The sequence below is a fragment of the Thamnophis sirtalis genome, unplaced genomic scaffold (genome assembly GCF_051295495.1).
Source record: "Thamnophis sirtalis isolate CommonGarterSnake01/CBP01778 unplaced genomic scaffold, rThaSir2_p1.2 scaffold_2, whole genome shotgun sequence".
NCBI lineage: Eukaryota > Metazoa > Chordata > Lepidosauria > Squamata > Natricidae > Thamnophis > Thamnophis sirtalis.
This window is the reverse complement of record NW_028261382.1, coordinates 164,070,496-164,097,837: the sequence shown is the minus strand read 5'-3', so window position 1 is coordinate 164,097,837 and position 27,342 is coordinate 164,070,496. Positions and strand designations below refer to the sequence as shown.

The following is a 27,342-nucleotide window of genomic DNA, read 5'->3' as shown; positions in this document are numbered from 1 at the left end:
AAAAATTAAATTAAAAAAGTATAATTATATTTCATTAGGTTGATAACTGGGGACTGCTTCCGTCTCCAATATTCTTGCAGGATCCAACAGATGTTATGGAAGGATAACTTCTCTCCAACGTTGGGAAGCCGGTTGTACACCACTGCTTAGAGAAAGCCTACCGGCCACATTAACTATGTTTTTATCCCCTCTAATTTAGACTATTAGAACTATCTCTCTATGGAGTAGTTCCTTGGAAAACATACGGGAATTCTCACAGTGCAAAGGACAGTGGCCAAATTACTCCATGATGCATGCTTTATGCATCGGACGGGCACACCTGGCGTTGCCCGTCCGACCTAGTGGGGCCCCCTGATGAGAGAAGGCTTCGTTGTTATCCTGGCAGCCGTTTCCTGAGCAGCAGAGCGGCAGCGGTCGAGGCTAGAAGGAAAACGCGGAGGCTGGAAGGAAAACGTGGAGGGAAGATGGCGACTCAGACTTCAAGCAGCTGAGTCGCAGCACTTTTACATCTCGGACGCCTCTTCCCTAGCCAGCCTGTTTGAACTTGTTCGCGCTGAAGGATTAACGATCCCTGATGAGCCCTAGTGACTGGTGAGCCTGGAGGGTTTTAGTTTTAATCAGCATCTCTTTAAAGAAGGAAGCGCTGGAAGCTTATTGAGACCTTAAGCTTTGACTGTGTTTGTTACTGCCTCAGACGCTCCCCCCCCTTTGGCTCTTTAAAGAAGGAAGCGCTGGAAGCTTATTGAGACCTTAAGCTTTGACTGTGTTTGTTACTGCCTCAGACGCTCCCCCCCCTTTGGCTCTTTAAAGAAGGAAGCGCTGGAAGCTTATTGAGACCTTAAGCTCTGACTGTGTTTGTTACTGCCTCAGACGCTTCCCCCCCCCCCTTGGTTCTATCTTGCTCACCCGGCTATTTGCTGTCTGCCCTTTGATTGACTGGTGTGCTTACTAGGGTGGGGAAGAAGACGGCCCTCTAAACTCCCTGAACTGAGCTCTGTGTCACTGCGGCCTCTCCGGACATTGCCCTTTGCATCCCGCTCCAGCCACTAGGGATTGTGGCTGAGTTGGTGTGAGAGTAATGGGAGATGGCGACCATGGTGGCAGAGACTGGGCTCCAAAAACATCAGCACTTCCCGCCTCCTCTGCTAAAGTGGCTCAGGCTAGTTTCAAACCTTGGCCCCCTGGATTGGGACACTTATTCATCGTCAAGACTGCCATTTATGAATTGCTGGACTTCCTACTTTTTACATCCTGCCCTGCCTGCATACGGCCGCCTTGTATACTATCCATTTTTGATTGGACGGCCAAGGACGCTTTCCCAGGACATAGGAGGAGAGAGAAACGGAGTATCTCTCCCCCCCCCTTTTTCATATTGTTATACATCTAATTGCGCAATTTTTTAAATAGTATGATGAGTGTATGGGACTGGTTGTGATTGAATGAATGGCCCACTTTTATTATCATATTGCTGTAAATTTTTTGTGTTTTTTTAACTTCTACGTGGGGACTGGTTGGGGGAGTGCATGGGTATGTATGATTCGGAGGACCTGCCGGGAGACGCGGGGGCCATGGGGATGGTTGAGGGGACCAGAGACACGGGAGAGGGTCGGGGTATTACGGTCGTAACAGGGAGGGGCAGATACGGCGGGGACTTTAGGGCAGGCCATTACCGGGGAAGGAGGGTTCGCTACATTACAGAGATCCCTCCTTCCGGCCCTATGAGTCCCACTCCGAGACCAGATGGCGCAAGTGATCAGGACCCTGGACTCAGGCTGCTGTCGCTAAATGCCAGGTCTGTAGTACACAAAGCTCCTCTCGTCCGGGACTTAATTTTAGACGAGAGGGCAGACCTGGCATGTATTACTGAAACCTAGCTGGGCCCAGAGGGAGGAGTCCCCCTTGTAGAGCTGTGCCCAGAAGGATTTCAGGTGCTGCACCAGCCGAGAGCCCAGGGAAGGGGTGGGGGTGTGGCCGTTGTTATCCGGGAGTCGTTAGTTCCTCGTAGGGTCCCTGCTCCGGAGCTTGTCGGGTGTGAGTCTCTGCTGATAAAGTTGGACCTCAAGGGTCAAGTGGGTCTGCTGTTAACGTACCTGCCTCCCAACAGCGTTGCAGCAGCCCTCCCCTCGCTCCTCGAGTCGGTAGCCGAGCTGGCAATTGAGTTCCCTAGGTTGATGGTCCTGGGGGACTTTAATTTGCCGTCGCTCGGTGAAAACTCTGACGGGGCGCAGGAGTTCATGGCTTCCATGACGGCCATGGGCTTGACCCAAGTAATTCGGGGCCCGACCCATTCGGCGGGGCACACGCTCGACCTCGTATTCCTCTCGGAGCAGTGGATTTGTGATCTTGGTCTGAGGGGTAATGACATCATACCCCTGTCGTGGACAGACCACTGCCTACTGAGGCTCGACTTCCGGAGGCCAAACCCCCACTGTAGGGAGGAGGAACCGACCAGGTGGTTCCACCCCAGGCGACTCATGGAACCATTAAGGTTCCAGACGGAACTTGGGGTCATTCCTGATTCTTTCGCCCACAATCCGGTAGAGACTTTGGCTGCTGCCTGGCATTCGGCAGCATCAGAGGCCCTCGACCGGATTGCGCCACTACGGCCCCTCCGAGGCGGCGGATCCCGGAGACCTCCTTGGTTCACCGAGGAACTCCGGGAGATGAAGCGCCGGAGGAGATGCCTAGAGCACCGATGGAGGTCCAATAAGTCCGAATCGAACCGAGCAATGGTAACCACCTGCACCAAGGAATACACCAGAGCGCTTAGGGCAGCGAAAAGATCCCATATAGCCACCTTGGTTGCGTCCGCTGAGTCCCGCCCAGCCGCCCTGTTTAAGATAACCCGCTCCCTATTAAATAAAAGGGAGGCGGGGGAACCCTTACAGGGCAGAGCTGAGGATTATGCCCAATTCTTAGCGGACAAAATTGCTCGGTTTCGGTCGGACTTGGACTCCACCCCTGCAGTTCCAGCCGAGGCACAAGAGGATCAGATGGAACACCCCTGGGTTGAGTTTCAGGATGTTACCCCCGGGGATGTGGACAAGGCCATGAGGGCTGTGAGTGCCTCCACCTGCGTACTGGACCCGTGTCCCTCATGGCTGGTTACCAGCAGCAGTGAGGTGACACGAGGCTGGATCCAGGCGGTCGTGACCGCCTCTCTTCGGGAAGGGAACTTCCCCGCCGCACTGAAAGCGGCGGTGGTGAGACCCCTCCTAAAGAAGCCATCTTTGGATCCAGCTGTCCTTAATAACTATCGTCCAGTCTCCAACCTTCCCTTTCTTGGGAAGGTTGTTGAGAAGGTGGTGGCCTTTCAGCTCCAGCGGTCCTTGGAGGAAGCAAACTATCTCGACCCCTTCCAGTCAGGCTTCAGACCCGGTTACAGCACTGAAACCGCTTTGGTCGCATTGACTGATGATCTATGGAGAGCCAGAGATGGAGGACATTCCTCCATCCTGGTTCTCCTTGACCTCTCAGCGGCTTTCGATACCATCGACCATGGTATCCTTCTGCGACGACTGCGGGAGGTGGGGGTGGGAGGCACCGTGTTGCGGTGGTTCTCTTCCTACCTCTCGGACAGGTCGCAGTCGGTGTTAGTGGGGGGGCAGAGATCGTCCCCTAGGCCCCTAACATATGGGGTGCCTCAGGGCTCGGTCTTATCCCCCCTACTATTCAACATCTACATGAAACCGCTGGGAGAGATCATCCGCAGGCACGGGATTAGATACCATCAATATGCGGACGATACTCAACTGTATCTGTCCGCCCCGTGCCAACTCAATGAAGCGGCAGACGTGATGAGCCGGGGTCTGGAGGCGGTTATGGACTGGATGAGGGCTAACAAGCTTGTGCTCAACCCAGAAAAGACCGAGTGGCTGTTGTGTTTCCCTCCCAAGGATTCCACCAATATTCCATCTCTCAGGCTGGGGGGCCAAACTTTGTACCCCTCAGAGAGGGTCCGCAACTTGGGAGTCCTCCTAGATCCACAGCTATCATTCGACCACCATTTGACGGCTGTGGCTAGGGGGGCATTCGCCCAGGTACGCCTGGTGCGCCAGTTGCGACCCTACCTGAATCGGGAGGCACTCACAACAGTCACTCGGGCCCTCGTGACCTCTAGGCTGGAATACTGCAATGTGCTCTACATGGGGCTGCCCTTGAAGAGCATCCGGCGACTTCAGCTAGTGCAGAACGCAGCCGCGCGAGCGATAGTGGGTGCACCGCGGTTCACCCACATTACACCTATCCTCCGCGAGCTGCGCTGGCTACCTGTCGACTTCCGGGTGCGCTTCAAGGTGCTGTTAATCACCCATAAAGCCCTACATGGTAGTGGATCTGGATACTTGAGAGACCGCCTTCTGCCAATTACCTCCCTGCGACCAATAAGATCACACAGATTGGGCCTCCTCCGTATTCCATCGGCCAGCCAGTGTCGGCTGGCAACTACAAGGAGGAGGGCCTTCTCAGTAGTCGCCCCGACCCTTTGGAACGAACTCCCCGTGGAGATTCGTACCCTCACCACCGTCCAGGCCTTCCGCGCAGCCTTGAAGAACTGGCTAGCCCGTCAGGCCTGGGGATGAAGATAGTTGCCCCCCCCGAATGATGAATGCATGTTGGTTACTGTTTTTATTATATGTGTCTTTGTTATTGTCTGTATCTCCCCTTCCCCGATTTTATGTGAGCCGCCCTGAGTCCCCTCAGGGAAAAGGGCGGCCTACAAATTTCAATAAAATCACTAAAAAAAAAAAAAAAAAATTATGGACCCTATTATGCCAGCTGCACATTAGCTGATGTTCTATATTAGGGCTTATCTAAATGCTTTGGATCGAAGATATCTGAGCAATCTACTTTCCGGAATTATTTTTTTCTCCTCTTTTCATTTGATGTCTTAATGTCTGCCTCCCTTCCAATGCTTCTCACTGACATATTTCCCATGCTTTCTGTATTAAAGAACTCACTGAACCACACAATGCATGTTCTCCTTTTTCATACAACTCTGACATGGGAATGTTCTATAATTGCCTCTTTCTTGTTTGCAGCAGAAAAAAGGGAAATTATGTAATATATTATTGGAAAATAATAATTATATTAATTTATATTCAATTAAGTTTAATGAAGCTCGATGACTACTTTTCTGGTTTCAGCTATCCAAAATGAGAAAACTACACATCTTAAAGAATAGTTTTAAACTTTCATTTCAGAAATATAACATATCCTGTTTTAGATATGATTGTTTTCATAGCATTTAATATGACCCTACTTTACTTCTACCTGAAATTACAAGTTTATTTATGTCCATATTTTAGTTGAATAAAAAAACTCTTTTACTTGTTAACAGATGACTATCAAAGTATACTAATTATGCAAATGCAGACATTTTGTATGCAATCATGATCCTAAAAGCAGTTGCAACTTGTTTATGCATTATCAATTTGTTTGCTTGTTCCATTTAATTCATTCTTAATGGAACCTGTAGCAATGCTTTAAAAATGTTTTAGACTAGCTACTAAATTACAAGTCAATAATATATTTCAAGCCATGCGGTATTATTTTTATTAGTTTTCTCAACGCACATGTAGACTGAATGAATACATAATTCTAAAATATAGAAATGTTTTAAAAGAATATATGTAAAACTAAATTATATTGATAACATGACAGTTCTAGATTACTCTATTGTTTATAAATTAAAAATATAACATTTAGAGGCAGAATAACTTTTAGTTTAGAATTTTTTTCTTTTCTGAAAAGCTTTATTTTTGCACCCAGGTATTAAAAGAAAAATTTCATTCCTATAGATGTATTGATTGTGTTTTGTTCTATTTTAAAATGCAGTTAAGAGATTTGTATAATAACAGAGGATTCTACTTCACATAATAGCACATATCACCTGTCTCTTTCTAGATGACACTTTTAAAAGTATCTTTTTATTAGAAACACAAACCAATACACTCAAAGGACTGCAATAACTACTTTTAGACAATTTGTATTATCATTCCCTTCTTTATATTCTGACTCTAAGTAACTTATTACTATGAATGGCATGAAAATGGCAACCTGTCACAATTGATTTTTTTCAGTCTAAGTTTTTACACACACACACACACACACACACACACACACATATATATATAACAAAATAAAGGTCTAGTTTATAAAAAGAAATCTCAAGTTTCAGTTCATGATAACTGAGATGTCTTTTTAATAGCTCTTAGGAAGGTTATTGCTTGAGACTAGTAATTATTTGCAGTTTTGAATGAAAAAACTCCCAGAGAGGTTGAAATGTTCTTTATCAAGAATTAAATAATCATAATAGTATTCTGACTATAGGATGGAAGGTTACAAGCTCATATTTGGGAATCAGAAATTCCACAGAAGTAGAAAGCATCCTAAGTTCTATTACAAGTTTATTCACGTATTCTCTGGCAGAGACGTATATTTAAATTAATATTTAAAACACAATGATGCGAAGATAAAACTCTGGAGGTGCTAATTCTGTCTTGACCTTCCTTCTGCATAGCTACCTCTCTAATCAAGGTGCGAAAGAATTCAAGGACTGCAGCCTGGGATAATGCCCAACCCTCAGCTGTTAGAACTACTTGGAACTACATTGTCTTTGTGGAAACTATGAAGACAATGTTGGGTTTCTTATTCAATCCACACAGATACTCCGAGAAAAAAATATTTTTTCTTTCTGAGATACCTTTTTTGTTTTTGTATTGTTCCTGGCCTTCCAGGTGGCAGATTCAAGGCCAAGGAACAAATAACAGCTGATTCCTAAACTGGCTGTACTGACAATTATTACCAATGCTCTTTCAAGAAAATTTGATATTTTGTAATAATCTCTATATAAAAGACTATCCTGCTAGGCATCTAAAGCTCTTTTCAAAAGAATATATGGCAAATAGCCTGCTAATCTAAGCAGAAACAGTGATCATACCTCTACTGAAAGACCTGTTTATTTATTTATTTGTATTTCATGTTTGGAAAACAACCATCTCCTCATAGAGCGACTCTGGATGGTATACAAATATCCATAAAAACATAAAAGCTACATGTAAATATTATAATAAAAAGAGTTAAAACCAAGAATAATTAAAATGAGAATTCAAAAGGCAGAGAAGGGACTTCAGGATGCTAACCAGCTCCTTGGCTATGTGCTCCTCTGTGCCCTGTAAGCAAATCACGAGAGTCAGATCTTCAAGCATTTCCTAAAGGCCAGAAAAGTGGGAGCCTGCCTCACCTTTGGGGGATGGATGCAGGATGCTCCAAAGGTTGGGGGCAGCAGAAAAAAAGGCTTTCTTCCTAGACCCAGTCAGAATTCAGTCAGAATTCTTTAACTGACAGAGTCTGTAGCATACCATCTCTGCCTGTCCGAGTGGCACACGCTGATGTAATGGGGTGAAGATATCTATGCAGGTAATCTGACCCCATGTCATATATGGGTATAAAGGTCATAATCTTGAAGTGAATCTGGAAACAAACTGGTACCCATTACAGCTCATGCAGCAGAGATGTGACATATGCCATCCTTGGGCCACCCAAGATCGCTCGAGCGGTTGCATTCTGTACCAGCTGAAACTTATGGGTGCTTTTCAAGTGTAGGCCCTTGTAGAGTCCATTGCAATTGTTCAGATGGGAGATGATCAGGGAATCAGTAATTCCTTCCCAAATTCAATCGTTAGTGTTTCGTTTTTTCATTTAAAGCTATACAAAGCTGAGAGCTATCTGATACATAGAAACTGCTTCTACATTAAGGAAGAAAATGTCACTCTGAAGATATCATCATTCACTGTATTGTGCTTGATGGACTTAGGAATGAGTATTTATTGTTCTTAAGTTGTGAAAAACATCCCATTTGGAATTCTATTCACTCTGTTTTTGGAATAGATACCAAGAATTTTTTTCAGTTTAAGTTAAGTTATTGAAAAGTTTTAATTATATTTTAATGAATTATTATCTTAACCAAGCTTTCCACTATCAAATGGCTGTATGGAGGCGAATATTTGTAGCACAGAATTGAAAATGAGAGGCCTAAGTGACTGCTTTGCATAATGACAAGAGTTGTCGATCCCAACTCTGGTTGCTAATGAAGTCCCAGACTGCTGCCTTTTTTTAAATGTGGAAAGGTAATCTCTTTCAGATTAGGTTGGGCATAACATTTCAAAACTCTCCTCTGGATTGGCCTTCAGTTTATGAAATGTTATCTTTCTTTTTACTGACACCAGGCAGTTCTGCCCCTCCCACCTCGCTGTGATGTAATTTTCTCAACTCAGTAACATCAGAACACTAATAATGCTTCACTCCAAATCTCTAGAAGATGGCATCAGTTTGATCTAAATGTTATAAAACGCAAACTATAGATCTTTGCAAAGCATCAGTGGCATAACTGTCATAGTGATGAACTACAGAAGACTAATTCTCAACCATTCTGACTTATTTCAATAGTATATTTTTGCTTTTGGCAATAACTGCTACTCAAAGGTTTAGTAACAGCCAGAAGCCTTTATTTCACTCTCAATCCCAGCTGAGAGAGATTGTGACAGTTCTGTTCTAAAAGACAGGTTAGGGACAGATCATCATGGAGAAAATCTATCTATATGGTCGCTAGGAGTAAAAAACAATTTGATGGAACATAATCATGTGTATGTATGCGCGACTGCGCATCTGCATGTTTCTATGTTTGTGCATGTATATGTAAGTGCGTGTGGAAATAGTTATATTCACACATGAACACCCGTGTCTCAAAGATGCTGTTTTCTTCAAAAGGCAACTGAACTGTTTTTTCCTTGAGAAAGAAGAAAACATTTCGCTTCACCAGTTCTGATGGCAGAAGGGTGGAAGGATATGGAACACCCATATATGCACACATCCTTTCAAATACCAAATCAGTGGTATTTGGAAGGCATGAGAAAGTGAGTTACCATTTCAGCAGCATTTTTAAAAAAAGAGCTCTATAATCCCAGTGACAGAAATCCTATTAAATAAAGAAAAATAGCAGTTCTATTTAAGATATGTTCTCACTGTCTCAATTCCTATAATAAGAACCTTCAAATAAAAAAGCAACAAAGAAGTAGACTCCTAGCCATCTGACTAGCTTTCTATATCTTCCACAATTTTTATGGCTTAAATCCTTAGCACCTTTTAATGCTCATACTATTGTTAGCCAACTTCTCTTTTTCCCCCTGCCATATTATTTCAGGCTACAGAGGGAGGTAATAGGCACAAAGCTTGTTTTCAATAATTCTAGTGGATTTACAGCAGAACAGGACAATCTTGAAACCATAACCCAGTTTGAACAATACAGCAGTAAACCTCATTATCAACCATTCTCTAAATTGTACATGTATAAAAGCATTTAGATTTTCAAAAGCCAATTTTATTCAGGGTTAAAAATAACGAAGAGCAACAAAGATATTTTTAAAAATTATACTCTTGTTTTGGAAACTATGTACTTCACAGCTTATAAAGGTGATCCTTACCTATAAAATAAAAATATGCATGGAGAACTATTCTTTATGAAAAAAAAATCCACCAACATAGTTATCTGCTCGAATCCCTCTGCCATTAAGATCATCAATTGGAAGAGGATCCCAATATACTTCTTCCAGCAGTGGCAGAATATCAATGTTAAAAACAAACATATAAATGATCTGTATAGATAACATATATTAGGAAAATGTGGCAAAAAGTAAGATGGAACATGCATGTGAATGCACATAACATCCATTGGCATCTCTGAAATGTATTTTCATGTTGCTGCAAAAAAGAATTTAAAGAAGAGTTTCACTTCTTTAGAGGTCTGTTGCAGGTGGTATAACCCATAGATAATCCAAATCACTTTTTCTTCTTCAAATTCAGATTAATGCACTGCCCTAAAATAAGTAACAATAAAAGGAACCTAATATTTTATTTAGAGTTTAAATCTGTTTTAATAGGGGAAGTTAACTAAAATAGTAGATATGTTTGTTTTCTTTCTGTTAATTCCGAAGCCAGTTTACCTTATTCTTTGGATTTGATGTGTTCATTACACTTCGAGTCTCTTTTCCAGTGTAAATAACAACACCAATTACTGTTCCTGGAACAAATATAAGGAAGAGTTATATGAGAGTCTTATTGTATGTGTTATAATTGAACATTTCAAAAGGAAAAAAACCCCAAAAGTCTGTATCACCAACTAATCTAAAAGTTTCTCTTCAAGTTTTATGGCATAAGAATTGTCTGGTCTGTACATTTCATTCATTGGATATCTAAAACAGAAGTATCTTCCACTGCCAGCATTCTTCCTAAGATTTTAACACCAAAGGCGTGAATATTAAAACTACTTTTTATTATTTGGCTGCACTGACAGAATGCTGTAACTTTGTATGTGCCTTTCCCCTCTCTGCCTTTATTCTAAAGAGAACTAGGAAGCATTCAGTCTGAGACACTTTCTCAAACTCAATTCCTGCTTTCAGGGGATATTTCTCTTATCTGACTGATGTTTTGGCTGCAGCTCTTCCTCCTCAAGGTTTTTCTTGCCGCTTATTAAAGCAGTCCCATGAGTACATTTTAGTAATAATGATTCTACATAATGCAACTGCATAATTTGACATGATCTTGACGTTTTGTTGAATGGGAATTTGTAACTCTCCTTTTGAAGCACAAAGGCCCAAAACATCCAAGTATAAGAATTTCATTTCATTCTTATTCAGACTTAAAACGCTTTCAGATTGTTCATATCAAAATTACCTGCCATCATTTCTCATCTATCATTATGTAAAGCTAATGAAACAATGTAAGGACTTTTTGATGAATCAAAAGAAAACTTTTCATGACTCTAAACAGGTTTTTACTTTATCGTGCTGGAAAAAGAACATGGGAAATATTTAACCTAATAATTCTTTTAAAGGTAATACAAGTAGCATTTGGGAACATAGATAAGTATTAAGCAAAAAAGAACCTGATGATTTTTTTAAAAAGGCTAGGGTTGAAAAAGGTTAATAGAAAAAAATGAATAAAAATGTGAAAACTGAAATATTTCTTTTTGTCACATGTTTCCAAACTATGCTTTTTTTTTACCTGACGCAACAACAGTGCTTGCCCATAGTGTATTTTCTATGCTTAGGCTTTCATGAACAGTTGGATCACTGTCTTCCTGTAAAGAAAAAAAGAGGACTGCTTGATAAAATTGTATTTCTGAAGTAAAGAATTATTTACAAATATGTATAAAAATATTAAACATCAGAATAATGACTCGGGACAGAAAAAGTAATACCTGTATGTTATCCAGACTTACAATGAAAAAGAAACAATAAGTAATTTCGGAAAATGTATTGTATGGTACTGAATTATATAGCTGCCCATCCTACATTTGTGACTCTGAATGCTTCACCTAATTAAAAACCACCAAATAAATCCAAAAATCAGTAAAACACAATAACCCCAGTATATTGACTCAGTGTCTGGAGAAGGTGTATATATATATATATTAGTTCCCCTATTTCCAAATCTGACTTCTGTAAAGCATGTTAATAGACACATCTTTAAGACTGGCCTCCCTCACAGTCTGGAACATTCATTGCCATTACAGTATCTGGTAACTGAAGTTCCTAAAGACTCTGCTATTAAATAACAGACTTCTATGCAAGTATACAAGCATTAAAAACACATTATCTGTAAATCATATCCACTGTTTGTAAAAAAATACATTTGGGAACTGGCATTGAGATGTTATTTTGTAAATTGAATATATTTTTAAATGAAATTATAGGCTTAGTTTACAATAAACACCTGGGGTGATAGGAATGAATTCTCCCAGGTAAAGAGAATTAACCTCTGATATCCTGAGGGAATTATCAACTTCCGAGCTTTGAACTATCACTTAATAAGGAAAATTTACACTCACAGCAATACCATATACTGTACACTAACAGCATACATACTACACTAACAGTGTACAGTATTACAGTAACTAGAAAATATCAGCCTTTAGAAATAAAATAATGATCCAGGATTTACATATATTGTTAGCACACTGGAAAAGAAACAAAACAACAGTAAACCTTAAAATTTCCTTGCTACCCAACTGTAGCTAAGAAAGAAGAAACTTGCTTTTTTATTTCGTCCTTCTCCTCTAACATATGCATTTATCTTTACCAACAGTATGCAATTTTATCTAAAATTGAAGTAACAATTCAAATGACAGGAGTAGATAAAAATCTGTAAGCATTCATGGAATCTGTCCTATTTCAGAGAAAAATAGATTGTTAAAGAATTAAGGAAATTAGTAGCTGAAGCTCAACTATTTTCTTTCAATTACAATTTTCCCACCTAACTCATTTTAGAATCTGCATTGGACTAGAAAAGGGCTAAAAAAAAAAGAGTTTGTGGAGGCTAATGATTTATTTGGCAGGGCCATGTGGTGTGGACAAGGGAAGAGATTAAACTCTGCATTTCTTCCTCCTCCTCCTGAAATGCTAATAAGCATAAACAGTGCATTTTAAAAGAGTATCTGCATGTGTAGCAGCAGAATGTGAATCAGAAACTGCACTTAGCCATTTGCATGAGCAATGTCTTTACTAAACTAGCAATAGGTACTAAGAAGCCTGCTGGGTAAATAGCCTCTTGCTGAATGGAAGAATGGAAAAACCTGCTTTTCCTTGATCTTAACAAATTATGATGAACAACAGGTTTTATTTTAATATTCTTTTATGGATTTAATACATTTTCCAGCTGTTGTGATATGATATATGCTGCAATCAATGGGCACTGCTTGAAACTTGATTGTGATCTGAATTGTGCAACTTTTATAGACAAAAAAAAATCCATTTTGGGTTCTCATCTGATATACATTTGCAAATCTTATTCTCCTTGAACGGCTTTTATCGTGCTGTGAACCATCATCAAAATATGGATGATTCGATAGAAGAAAAAAATATCCTTTCAATATTTATTTCTAGCCCATGTCCTACATAGCTCTCATCTCAAAATTTGCCAAAATTTTTGAAAAGTGTTCCACATGCATAAGGAGGTGAAGTATAATGGAATAGTATCAAACTACACTAAATACTCATACTCTGACTATTCAGAGACATAATTACTTTTAAAAGTATTTCCTTCTTAAGCCAATTAAGACAAATGAGTAGAGCAAGAATGAGTACTTACAGTAACTACTTACCCGTGTAAAGGTACCTTCAAAGCTGTGAATATCCATTTGAGGCTTTTGAGCATAAACATACGCATTGATTGAAAACAGGTCCTATAACACATAATTTTTAAAATATCTCTGTATGTCAATGATAAATCAATAGAGTCTTGATTTCTCAATCCCTCACATCTATCTTATCATGCTTATATAGAAACAATAGAGCAGAAATTGAAGAATGGAAGTTCTATGCATTTCCTATCCTTCATCTCGAATTTATTTTCTACATTAAGTATAATCTTTATTGTCATTATACTTAAATACAATGAAATTATAGAGGTTACTTGAAATGTTGGGAAAAAATAATGAAATATGCTTTGACTTTACCTGTACTATAGGCACAATTAATGTGATTTTTTTCATGGATTGTCCTCAAGTAATTAAAAAAATAGCATTATAGTTTAGAATGTCGATATATTTAGCTTATCTGCATTATTAACATTATGATGTATGAATAACAAAAAAATGGAAATACTTTTGATGCCTACATACTTTCCATCATACTTTTGATGCCTACAATGTAAAACCTATTCCTACTCTCTGAACATCTTCTCCTTGTTTGAAATACTTGTTAAAGTAAAGACTAAATGAATTCCCATCAATATACAGCAGTCCTTTAATGTCCAAATTATATTTAATCCTGGTACAGAAGTAACAAAACTAATATGTATAACTGCACAAAGAAGTTACCTATTACTGTGGTTCTTTGTTCTGTTAGATCACATGTATTAGCTTTTGTATTTATGCAAAGCTCGATTTGAAACATTTCAGAACTTAAGAGATTGTATTCATTTATTTATTTTTAAAATTTATGTAACTGCCCAGCTCACAATTAATAACTCTGAATAGTAGGGAGGCTGGTATCATAGCAGTAGTCCCAACTGATTTTAATAAACAGAGTTACTCTTCCTGTGAGACAGTCTCCAATTGTCTCCAAAGTATCTTCAATAACAATGGCTACCTCCTTGCTGCCCTGGTGGGCATATCTCTGAGCAGGGAAATACTTCCTACAATGTCCACCCAGGTCTCGGTAATGTATACCATATGATAAGAGTTTTACTGCAGGTTTTCCTGGCATTCAGCAGCAACAGTCAAAAACCAGGTTGGATGAAGAGGTTGGATACAGGGGACTGAAACACAACACTAGTAAAAGGCATGTATTTTTCGAGTATGATCTGCCTTTTGCCATACCTTACATGGCAAAAGGCAGATCATACCTTACCTTACATATCCCACAAATCTTCCATGAGGGCCCAACTCCAGGCTAAGGAGTCTCATCTGCATCTCCTACTAAATACTGCCTGCCAACTGGAAATTCTAATTTTCAAAACAACAATCATATCAGATTATTATCACCCTGAAAGAGGGAGCAAAGGCAATTCAGTGCCTACTAAATTTGGTTTTAGTAGGCCTTGATGGAAGGAACTCCAGATGCCACAAATGAAAGTACCATTGTGTCTTTTTTGTAATGATGTTTCTTTACTCATTTAGTTGATTTCTACACCTGTCCATCTCAACAACTGACTCTGGGCAGCTTACATCATAAAATATAAAAATTAAGACAGCACAAAAGAAATGTGTAGGGCACCAAGTAAAACTGTTACTATAAATGGTAATACAACGGGACCATTAACATACTATTTAGCCAAACTGTGTGTGCGGCTGTCCTTTAATGATTTCAAGAAGTGACTAATGTAACGGGTACTGTAACTAATATCTCTACAACATTATACATAAGATTGACAAATGGGAGTTTTCAAAGTTATTGCTTCTTTAGACTCAGAATTGGCAGCCTTTTTAACATGTACTAGTTAGCAAAATAATTTTAATAAGTCAGTTCTATAAATGCCTGGCATCTTTACAACAATTTTCAATGTGCTTCTCTCTAAGGTGTAACCATTAGAGACTATGATGCCCGATCCTGCAAGAATGACATTTACATAAGGAGGTGTTCAAAGTTAAAGCACCATGGTTGCTTGTAGAAATGTAGAATGAACAAGACCAATCTCATGTATGGATCTAAAAAACTTTTTATTTATTACATTTTTTGCTGCCCCACTCCACGATGACTCCGGGCAACTTAAAAACTAAAGTTGAAATAATATGAATTGGTAGTTGAAGAATATCTGAAATACATATGCATAGGAGATTGCACAATGTATATAGGAGTTCATACCAATAGTCTAAGGTCCAAAAGTTTCCAACTGGAGAAACTAAATGTGTCATCCACAGAAACCTTGATGAAAAACATGATATTCAATAATTCCTAACAATTTTCTATGGTCTAGCTTCCCTGAAAATATCCATAAAATTATTTCTAGCTAAGTCAGATGTTTAATTTTCAACACTTTAGAATATATTGTTATGTTTATAGCTTCAATATTTCTAAAGGCCAAGTAAGCCTTTAATCATGAGATTATTTATGAAAGCTGTTTTGCATAACACTGCATTTTATTAGGTTGTTATTATGTTTTATATTTACATTTAGTAAACACAGATGTAGATGAGTGGTTTTCCTTGTGCCCACACAGTAAATGGCTAGCTGCATTTATTCTTTATACCAGCAAGTATATCCAGCAAGTAAGTCTCTTTTATCTATTTATCTGGGAACAGATTTCAACAAGAAATCCCCTCACTCCACTTGGAAGAGTCATCCGTGACTACGAGTAGCAGTACTCACCCAAGGATCTATAATGGTTCATCCTTCTACTTGTTTCTGAAATCCCTCTCCTTTTTAAAATAGGAGATATAGATATAGAAATATAGAGCTTTCCTGCCTATATCATGGATCATTCATTTAGTATAGATAGTGTTACAAGTATAGTATTCTCAAAGGTACCTGGATTAGGCAAATATATGCCTATCTGAAATATTTTTTAACAGAAATGCATTAAGTACCTGAATAAAAGCAGTAGGACAACTAAGTAAGCAAATGTGTTTGTTTGTGTTCCATTTAATTTTAAAAGAATGTAATTCTAACTACACTTTTCATTTCAGGTTCTGATTAATTATGTATACTAGCTCATCCAACTATTTTATTCATATTTTAAGGGCACAAATCATATTTCAACATCTTCCACTACAAATCATCTGTTCTAATGCTAAATTATCAACCATTTATTGTAAGCTTTCACACAAGCTTCCATTCAATGCATTCTTGTTCTTCAAAGTTAGTTTTCATCAGCCTCTTGAGAAATAATTCATATGAACCTAATACACATGTGGTGTCCTATATCTGCATCATTCATTTCTTCTCAATCTGTTATCACCTACAATTTAGATAATCCAGGCTATTATGTGCTTTATTGTTCACAGAAAAATAGGAGTCTCGGTACGGCAGAAAACTAATACCACACACATACTCATAATACAATAAAAACTATTAATGAAGTGAGCCAAGCACGAAAGTTTTCTTTCTTTACAGACTCCACGCTTTGCAAAAAAATTTCATCTAGAAGCAAATGAGATGATTTAAACATTTATTTTATCTGGGGAAAAAATATTTGGTGTCCAAAATTGTCTCAAGAACAAAAAGAATGCTAGTTTGATCTATAAAAGCACTTATGACATATTTAAACATTATAACTAAATTTGAAATAAACAAATTAATTATTGCCCCCTACTGATTATAAATTTCCATTTTAAGGAAATGGAATATATACTGGAATCTTTAAAATAGTGTTAACTATTTTGCATTGCCATGAGCCAGAAATGCATATGTATTTGTACTGTATGCAAATACTAAGATTTTCTATGCATGAGAAATTGACAACACTTTATATTACAAGTATATACAATTTTAACCATGATTTTGTAACTGCTTAGAACAAAGATGAAGAATCTCAGCAAACTATTTTGCAAGGATACATCCAAGTATTTCTATAGGTCCTGAAACAATTAAGAGATGGTACAATAATAACACTGTTTTCCTTCCTTCTAAAATAATAATTTAGAAATCACTCTGGAGTTATCAATAATATAGAAAAACTTCCTCTATTAGGTCAAGGGCAACATTTGTTCACCTTACTTAAAGATCATTAAAATACATCCTTAATCATAACATGTAGTTCATTACAAATAAAATTGTTTCTGGTTCAATAAAACTAATTAAATGTAAATGGTATTGTTTACTGCTTTATGGATCTTTTGATATAAATCAGCAAGTCACTATTTATTGAAAATTACAGTGACCTCATTGCTGCTAATAAATTTACTTGATCACTTAGGCCAAAGAAGCCTATTCAAGAATATACAGTGTAGAAAAACACTACCGTGCATATAACTATGAAACCAAGAAACCTAACCTGGGTGTTACAGTTCTTACAGCTCAGGCATCATTAAATGACTTGTTGAAATTTTAATTCTCTGATCGCATTAAGTGGTTCGGGAAGACAAGAAAATCTGTAGCGATCATCTTTGAGGGTGTCATCTGTTCTTTAAGAGAGCTCTAAAGTTTTGCCTGTTTATTTATTCCAGGAGCCACTGAAGATAAAGTTGCAGTCTTTATGCACTCCGATGATGGAATTGACAGACCATGATAATAATGCAAGAGATGTTTGGAAATGAATGACAATTACCAACAGTGTATTAACTACAATAAAAGTCCAACTGCTTAATTCAATACAATTCTTGTTTCTTTTCTCTTTTAAACCTTATTTTATATATTAAGATTGTTCTTATTGTTGTTTGTTTTACATGTTTTGCGGTCTTTATAAGTTGAATAGTCTTTGGTTCCACCCTTTTCTGCTTTAATCTGTTTAGCAGACTCTGTTTTTGTTTTGTTCAAATAATTTACATAAAAGAAATCAATATTTTTTACTAATTTAAACCCACAATTTATCAATAAGAAGAAATGTTATCCTAATGAACCAGAGCTTTATAACATTAAAAATTAAGCTGAATTGGCAACACTGAAGGTTAAATGTTACCAAAAAGTCAAATCTTCTAACCTGAAAACTGTATCACCAGTCAGAATAGAATTGCCAAAATAACCATTGAATGTATATTTTATTTAAATTATTAATCTTGATTTTTGTTAGCAAATGTTTGTGCCAAGCATGTATTAAAACATTCATTAAACAGCTTTTTACCACTGAAAACTGAAATGGTTTATTGGGTTATAGGGTAGTATTCATTTGTTTAAATCATAACCTTTTCATTCTCTACAACCTGCATGAGTCAAAGTGATGACAGATTTTGAGCGTAGTGGTATTATGGAAAAAGCTGTGTAAGAATACAATAAGCAAAAATTAAGAAAGAAGGATAAGCTTAAAGGTTCTCCTCAGCCATTTTAGTAGCAGCCCAGCAGGTGGCATTCAAGAATTACTGTAAAACAGAAATCATCCATTCTTTTTTACATTCTAACCACAAAATCCTTACAAATGTTGACAATTTGTGAAAAATATTTGACAAGCTATGAAATATCAGTGACTATTTCCAGGATATCTACAGATTGCCAGGATCTGTAGCGCTCAATGCAATAAGATTTAATGAAAATCCATAGTTTGATTTTCAGGAATGTAAATTGCTGTTGCCATTCTCTTCACTCATTTATTTGGTGCATTTTTTATTATTGTGAAGATGGTAAGAAGCAGTCATAATATATAGTGAGAAGCCTAACAATACTTGGATCCTAAAACTTCCTAAGAAATGCAGTTCTCTCTAGCACTATTTTCACTTTCCTACAATGCCCGCCTTTTAAGAATCTTTACAAAACAGCAGTGTCCTCAGCAAGCCATGTTGATACAAAAATGTCATGCATGTGGTTGATGTGATACAAATTCTAAGCTTACATTCTTACATTCCAACATCTGAGGCAAATACGTGGTAGAAATTTCCTTATTTAATTAAGGGTAGGGATTCCTTTCCAGCTAAACTGTAGATAATGAAACAAGGAGTATTGGAATCATAAAATACCCAACAAAGCCATAAATATCCACCTACCATTTGCACATGTGTTAAATGCATCAAACCCAAAGAAGTGTGAAATTCAAATAACTACCAAGATCTGGTTTGCATTTTCTAACCATGGGCACATGAAATGGAAGACAATGAGACCACACGTAACAAGGACCACTCACACTTAGAAAACTATTGTCACAGAAGTTGAATAGAATAGAATAACAGAGTTGGAAGGGACCTTGGAGGTCTTCTAGTCCAACCCCCTGCCTAGACAGGAAACCCTATAGCATTTCAGACAAATGGTTATCCAACATCTTCTTGCATACAACTTCTGGAGGCAAACTGTTCCACTGATTAATTGTTCCAACTGTCAGGAAATTTCTCCTCAGTTCTAAGTTGCTTCTCTCCTTGATTAGTTTCCACCCATTGCTTCTTGTTCTACCCTCAAGTGCTTTGGGGAATAGTTTGATTCCCTCTTCTTTGTGGCAACCCCTGAGATATTGGAACACTGCTATCATGTCTCCCCTAGTCCTTCTTTTCATTAATCTAGACATACCAGTTCCTGCAACTGTTCAAAAGTTAAATCAGAACACTGTATTTTCAAGTAGTTTCTCTTTAAGAGAAACCTCTCTTTAGGAAATTAGTCACTGAAATTCCTGTACTCATTTCCTCTTTAGGCAGATTTCTTAATTTTCTGTTCCATGCTCTCCATATCAGGAGCAACTTGAAGAACTATCCTTTAATTTTAGCCTAACTGATGAAAATATCTATTGGACTTTGGGGTGCTTTTTTTTGAACATCTGTGTTTCTTTTACTTTCAAAATTAATCATGTAGCATGTCAGGGATATTGTTTTGAATTAACAGTTGAAAGCACCATGGACAGATGTAGCATCTTGCACAATTTGTGGTTCCTGAGCCATTAAAAATATGTGTATCCCAGTTCGCCGTATGGTTCAGATGGCTTATAACTACAAGAACAGCCTTTATTTATAAAACAAGAGTTTGCTTTGTGCAAAGAAAATTATTATATTTTGTATGTAGAATTATATTCTATGTTCCTGTGAAAAATCCTTTTTTTGGTAACTATGTCAGCGCCAAACTAATTTTTATTTTATCATATTTATATAAAACAAATTAATAAAAAAAATCTCAGATTGGTTTTACATTAAAGCAGATTCAATGCATTAAAGGAAAAACCAGCCCTTTACCTACAGACTTACATTAAACAATATATCTATTAACAAAAATTTAAATTTAATAAAGCTCATTGTACTGTAAAAGACCAGTTTTATGACTCTGTCTTATCTCTGTAAATTGAACTTTCTGAATATAACTAAAATGGCATACAGCAATGAAAATACAATAATGCAATTATTGCATTATAGATGTAATAGCTGCGTATTAACAAATAAATGCAATGTTGTAACAATACTTGATCTTGTTATGTTCTCCAAAACTCAAAGACTCCCTCCTTCATTTTTCCTTAAAACAAGTACTGGCTGAGAGATGACTGGCCCCAAATCATCCAGTGAGCTTTGAAAGGTTTGCACTGGTTTCCAGTATTTTCTTGGGCTTAATTTTAAAATTGTAATATTAATGCCACCATTTATTTATCTTTATGGTATAACAGTTATATTTTGATATAGTTTTTAAATATTTGATTTAGTGTATGTATTAATCATCATGGATTGTGGGTTTGAAGGTAATATTATTAAAAATAAATAAAAATAGTACATTCCCATTTATAAAAATTGGGATAAATAGTAATAGTTCAAAGATCTGAAAAAAAATTAAAAGCACTTTCTTTACTTGGTGCCTAAACCCTCTGAAGATCCCATTCCATGATGAGCAAATCATTAAGAAAAGAGATTCATAGTAATCACCATCTCTGCTCATTTGGCAGCAACCCTTTCCTCACACAGCAAAAGATCTAAAGGTTTAATTGGTCATATGTGGGAAGAAGTCTTGGTGTGTAATATTCAGATATGAAGCTGAAACTTTGAATTAGGTGTGAGTGCACTTACCATTCCTGTCAGCAGTGACAGGGTGTAATCACATACCTCTCTACAACAAACAAGTATTTTCCCAGAAGCACATGGAAAAGATGCAAGTCTAGAAAGATGCATAAGTTTTTAAAGGGTCCAACATATGTCAGTGCTGGATTTGAAGTACCTTCCACTTGAGGTCCATGCCTCCCAAAAGAACAAGCTTTTGAGAAATTGACTGGAGTCATTTAAAAATATTTGAAATGGGCCTTAAAATTTGTCTCACCAATACAGTCATAAAAAGTAATAATGAACAGTCCACAGATATTCTTAAGAAATTCTGAAGCTATGATTTAGAAGCCCTTCTTCTCACTATCTTATGCTTTTAAAATTTTGAAATATTTATTGATTTCAGGAGTTTGATATTATATATGTTGATTAAAAAAAGAATCCAAAACAAGTAATTATTTAACTGCAATGAAAGGACTAAAAGGTTGAACCATAATGCTTACCCCTAAAGCTGGTAATCTCTGTGTGCAACTAACAGCAACTTTTAGTTTCCAGTCTGTCTCTCCATCCAGCTGATCAGTTCGAATAAAACAGGAACCTTAAAATTGCAAAACCAAAACAAAACCCCAAGAACATTACATATTTTAGATTCCACTAAAATAGAAACTAAGCTATGATTTTTTTTTTAAATTGAATCCTACAATTCTATCACTGTTAATTCTGGTAGAGCATAAGACATAAAGAAAAAAAATCCTATAGACAGTTTTACTAGTACTGTATTTCAAATTTAAAAACATTTCTATTTTTTTTAAAGGTGGGAGTACAGTCTCTACAAAATAATTAACTTCTAGAAAATACAAGGCAAGCATTTTTCAGAGTTATTGAAACTGAACACATTGTAAATAAGTATAAGACAACATGAGAACATTAGACTCCTGTAGTATATTCTAATCAACAGTCTATTCTCCATCATACTTTGCAGATACAAGACATTTCATGGTTCTCTTTACCCTTCCTGTCAATGACTGCTCTCATCCATCAATTTCATTTAGAATTATGCTATAGATCAATGCAGTTCAAGACCAGTGTGGCTCCTCTGAATGGTTGACTGCACATATATTCATTTAATAGAGCTCACACTATGACATGTATCGGCGAGCTGCATTTCCTCTCCACTTCAGCAGTTAATTTCATCAATAACTTATCTCATAGTCCGTTTCCCTTTTATCCAGAAAAAGAGACTAGTTTGTGCCAACTCAGCTTTCAATACCGATCACTACTGCAAAACCTAAACAATAAAATGTCCCCCTACCCAGACATTTTAAAATCATTCTTTAGCACTATTGGCAAGACTTTTTAATGTTCATGATAAACTAATTCTTAAGTTTGCATAATGAAGTTTAAAGAGCATAAAATTATATCGGCAATACTAAAGATGATGAGAAGTAACTTGTGCCAAAAGCATTTGATTTTCTTTTAGTTATAATTTACATAAGGTTTATTCTGATTTAGTAATAGAACAGACCCACTGATGTTAAAAAGCATCACACTGGGAATCAGTCCACCATTCGCACATCATATTTTATCAATCTATCCATTGCCTGCTAATCAAGTTTCTTAATGACAATAATATTTTTATGTATAATAAGTTCAATGGTATATCAATTTTTAGATTTAGATATGTCAGAAAAAAATGTGGATTTTAAAAAATCTCACTGGTTTTTATCTGAGGCTTTGGGGAACTATATTTTCAAACATTTTAAAATGAAATTTGGATTCTTAAAGGTTTACAGCAGAATGAGGCATTGTCTGACTGTTTCTGTGAACAGAATGGGTGGATAACTAGTATGTATTCAAAGAATAAACTACTGCACAGAATTAAGTCATACCACTATATGCATTATTATTTTACTACACTCTTTTTAAAGCTAAGAACAATTTATATTGCTGTAACATTCCACATACATTTAATTACAATAATACTACATCAGTGATTACTCCTAACCCTTATCAATGCCAACTAGCTTTTTAATCTTCTGGTGTTAATCAGGGCTAAAACAATTTTGTCAATAAACTCACAAAAGTTCTGCGCTTACAAAAATATCAGCAACTATCTGCTGAACCATTTATGAGATTTTAAAACCGCTTTGGAAAAAAAGGCACATTTTCCTAGCAGCCACTCATGGCTGTTTGGGGTGGAGGGAGATTTTAACTTACCAAAACTGAAATTGTGCTCAATATAGCATATGTTTATAATAAATTGTGCCCAATAAATTGTTAATGAAGCTTATTTCTTTCCAGATACTTTCCCTTCATTTGAACTGGATTTATAGCTGTTGACCCGGAACTCAGCAAAATAATCTACGTAAGTATGATCTCTAAGTATTAGTATTTTAAAGTCATCTGAGTGCCGATTAACAAATCTGAATTACAAAAAAGTCTCAAATGACACAATTTCCTCTTAACATAACTGGAGCTGAATTTCAAATGGAGGTTTTTTTGACACTTTTCACCTGGCATTTTACCCTTTCCAAAAACAAAGATTAACAACTCAACCCAATGAACATTTATTCAGAAGTAAGTCCCACTTTCTTCTATAAGATGTGAATGGGTGCAGCCCGTCACCGGCTGAACTTATTGGACTATAGCTGACAAAAAGGATACAAGCAGCAAAGCTCTTCATAAAATAAAATGAAAGCTGCAGGCATTAAAGAACTGGCTTGATAATTGATGAGAGTTCAATCGGCACAGAACTGAGCATGTCTGATTGATTTTTATTTATTTTTTAAAAGGAGAGAATCATCCTGGGGAATGTGCTGCAAATCAGGAATTTTGTAAAACCACCTGGGGACACTTTCTAGTCACCCATGGCAACCAGACAAGATGTTAATGAGAAGTCCAAGCAAAGAGATCATTTGATAAGCAAAGAGATATTATTTGACTCTGTATCTAATTTGAGAGTTTTAAAAAACCTTCCTTGCTCCCTTATTTAGCAGCAACTGCAATAGCTTGAAAGGACAATTCTGAGCACATCGTCTTGCTTAATTTCAAGAAACAGAATCTGGAGAGATAAGCTACTTTATAACTCAAATAAAAGCCATCATTTTACAGATTATTCTTCCTTTTACAAAAGAAAGCCTGCAAATGGGGAGTAAACTAACAGGGAATGTCGAAAAGACTTAAGTATTTTTTATCTTAATTTAGTAAAATAAATTGTCCCCTTTCAAGCCCCTCACCTATTTTCAGAAATGGGTCTACAGTATTCCTATTTGCTACTGGTTTGGCACTACTATCATACAGAGGCTGTAGAGGTTAACAAAGATATTATTTGCTGTCAATTATAGGTTATCATCTTTTTTTTTTTTGAAGCTCAGATATGTTGGCAAATAGGTAACTTGCCTTAAAAACTGAAAGAAGGAATAAACAAATAAATAAGGTGTGCAAAAGTTATACAATAATTGTTATGTAACTGCTATTTTTTAAACAATATTTATTCCTTATAGTACCAATTAGCAGTAATTTACTCCATTTTGTTTAAATGGTCACTGAATTTATGTTGGTTTTATACCTTAAAATTTAGATTTTTCCCAATCACATTTAAGAAAACGGACATGTTGGGAAAATGCCATACAAAATTAAAACCCATCAGAGTTAAATGTATGGGTTCACTTTTATTTCTGCAAAAATGTAGAATAGCGTGAACATGAATTAACCAGAATATGCTGAAAGCAAAACAATAATATTCACATGCACAATGTTCAAATATAGATTTAGAAAAAAATTAGGAAAATTTGAAACTTTTAATGCTATCTATAAGAAGGAACTATATGCCTTCAATTAAAGTTTTATTGATGGTTCTTGAATTTTCTGCCATTTGTAATCAAAGCGCAGCACTACAGATTTAAACAACCAACAACAAATGAATTTTGGAGGCTGCAGAGGCACACATGAAGCAGCAGACTGTAACTCCTTAAACCAGGGTGTCAAACTCACATTGACATGGCAGCATCACATGACATAGCAGGACCCCCCGAACTGGGTGTGGGTGTGGCCATGGGCCATGACAGTCCTGCCTTAAACCAAGCCTATTTTTTCCTGAGATTGCTATAGAAGCTACAGAATCTTAAGACAGACACAGCTTCAAAGAATTCAAGTCCCAAACCATCTTTCTGACTTCCAGCATAGCTTCAATTTATAAAGTACTTATTTCTAGAAGCATGACTGAAGAACAAGTCTCAGGAAAATGTTGATCTTTCCCTTTCCAGCACTGCTGTTCAGCTCAAATTCAGAATTTACAAGTAACAATAAAAGCCATCAGTAGATCAAACCATGTCTAGGCTCTTTTAATGCAAAATGCGGTCTTCATATGGACAAAAGGACAATGGTTTCCAAATATATAAACATTTTTAGGCATAAAACTAAGCAAATAAGGTTAATTGTTCTCTCTGCACATTATAATTAAAAATAATGGACTAAATTAAATAACACTGCAATTCGAAACTTTTGAGCATTTTGAGCTCTCAAACATTGAAGCTATTTTGCTGACTTAAAGGCCACATGATTGCAACCTTCATCTTTAACAATTTGTTTTTAAAATATTGATCCACTTTTCAGGTTCAACAAATCTATTAATGTTTCTTAGTTCTTAAAATACTAACCTTTTTAAAAACATACTAATCAGGCATTTTTAAATGAAACCTCTAGAGGAGACAGCAGAATATATACCAAGAAGCAATCTCATGAAAACGCAGGGCTATCATTAAGTGACTTATTTATTCATTTATTCAATTTCTATAGCTGCCTATCTCAGACTCTGGGCAGGCAACAATAATAAAATCAGTTAGTCTGACTATAATATTTTGCTGTAATCAATTGATTCAGAGGTCATATATGTATAATATATGACCTTGGAAGTGGTATATCTATTAAAAAAGAAAGTAAGATCTGCATTTGCCTATCCTAATTTGACAAGGTACCAAAGTTACAATAAACTTCAGTACTCTTGGCAGTTGATTCTTATGGATTCATACTCATTTAAACAGAGCCAAATAGATTACTGCTTGCATTTGGGTAAGCAATTATCATGGGAAAGCAGAGAGAACAAAAATAAAAGTACATAATAAAAGAAATGGAAATATAACTAAATATAATTTGCACTAACACCATTCATTTAAACATTCCATAACTTTTTTTATTCGTGCAAACCATCTATTTCTACCATATCCATACTACACTACTTTTTGTTCTTTAATCTTCTCACTTCTCTCCCTTTTCTCTCAAAGGTTTTTTTTTTCCTTCAAAAGGCAACTGGACTGCATTTTCTTTGATGAAGAAAAAAACGTTTTGCTTCTCATCCAAGAAGCTTCATCAGTTCTGATGGCGGGTTGGTATGGCTTCTTCCTCTAGGAGAGGGTTCTTCTTCCTCCTTTTCTCTGAGGAAGTTTTCTTCTTCCTCAAAGTAAAAACAGTCCTATTGCCTTTTTAAGGAAAAAAAAACCAACAACTATGACTTGAATGACTGAGAATCTCCACAGACACACTCTCCCTTTTAGGATCTAGTTTATTCCATCCAGTAATGACTTTCTTGGTCTTCCCTATTCGATCAATCCATTCATTCTTCCTTCTTTCAGGCATTTGATTTGATCTTCGTTCATTATTTCTGTGTAATCAAACTAAATCAACATACTTGCATGTCTTGAAATATATATTTTTCCGTTTCCCCATATATCATAGATATATTTATTTATCTATTTCTTCCAGATGTTTTATCATGTTCTATTAGATTTGTTCACTCCATTTTCCTGGTCAAGTATAACTACTTTTGTTTTTCATTCATATTTCACATCCATCTTCCTTATTGCATTGTTATATATTATTTTCAACATTTGCTACAAATAATTTGGATTGCTATCCAGTCACATGTCGCGATCTCCATACAATGTACACAAATATTCATATCTCCAACCAACATACATGTCTAACATCACAAGCGTTCATTATATATCAATAAATACAGTACTTTTCGCAGTATAAGACACACCTTTTTCCCTCAAAAAAGAGGGTGAAAATCTGGGTGGGTCTTATATACTAAATACAGCATTTTCGACCTACCGAAACCCCGCCTCCTTTGCAAAAATGGATGTACAGAGAGTTTGGGAGGCTTGCAAAGTGCTCCAGGGCTTGGGGAGGGCAAAAATGAACAAAAACTGGGCCATTTTTGTTCCTTCCCAGCCCCAGGAGCACTCTACAAGACTCTCAAA

The 27,342-nt window shown here is 36.8% G+C and overlaps 1 protein-coding gene across 3 annotated transcripts in view; it reads right to left on the bottom strand.

Annotated features, from left to right (window-relative positions):
• ATP9B (ATPase phospholipid transporting 9B) overlaps nt 1-27,342 on the bottom strand; it is a 152,942-nt gene that overhangs the window by 75,551 nt on the left and 50,049 nt on the right. For all 3 annotated transcript variants that reach the window (XM_087707339.1, XM_087707337.1, XM_087707338.1), the window contains exons 8-11: nt 21,586-21,680; nt 13,160-13,240; nt 11,062-11,137; nt 10,002-10,078 (exon numbers count right to left, since the gene is read on the bottom strand). In XM_087707339.1, coding sequence (XP_087563465.1) covers nt 10,002-10,078; nt 11,062-11,137; nt 13,160-13,240; nt 21,586-21,680 — 329 coding nt within the window. The remainder of the gene's footprint in view (nt 1-10,001; nt 10,079-11,061; nt 11,138-13,159; nt 13,241-21,585; nt 21,681-27,342) is intronic.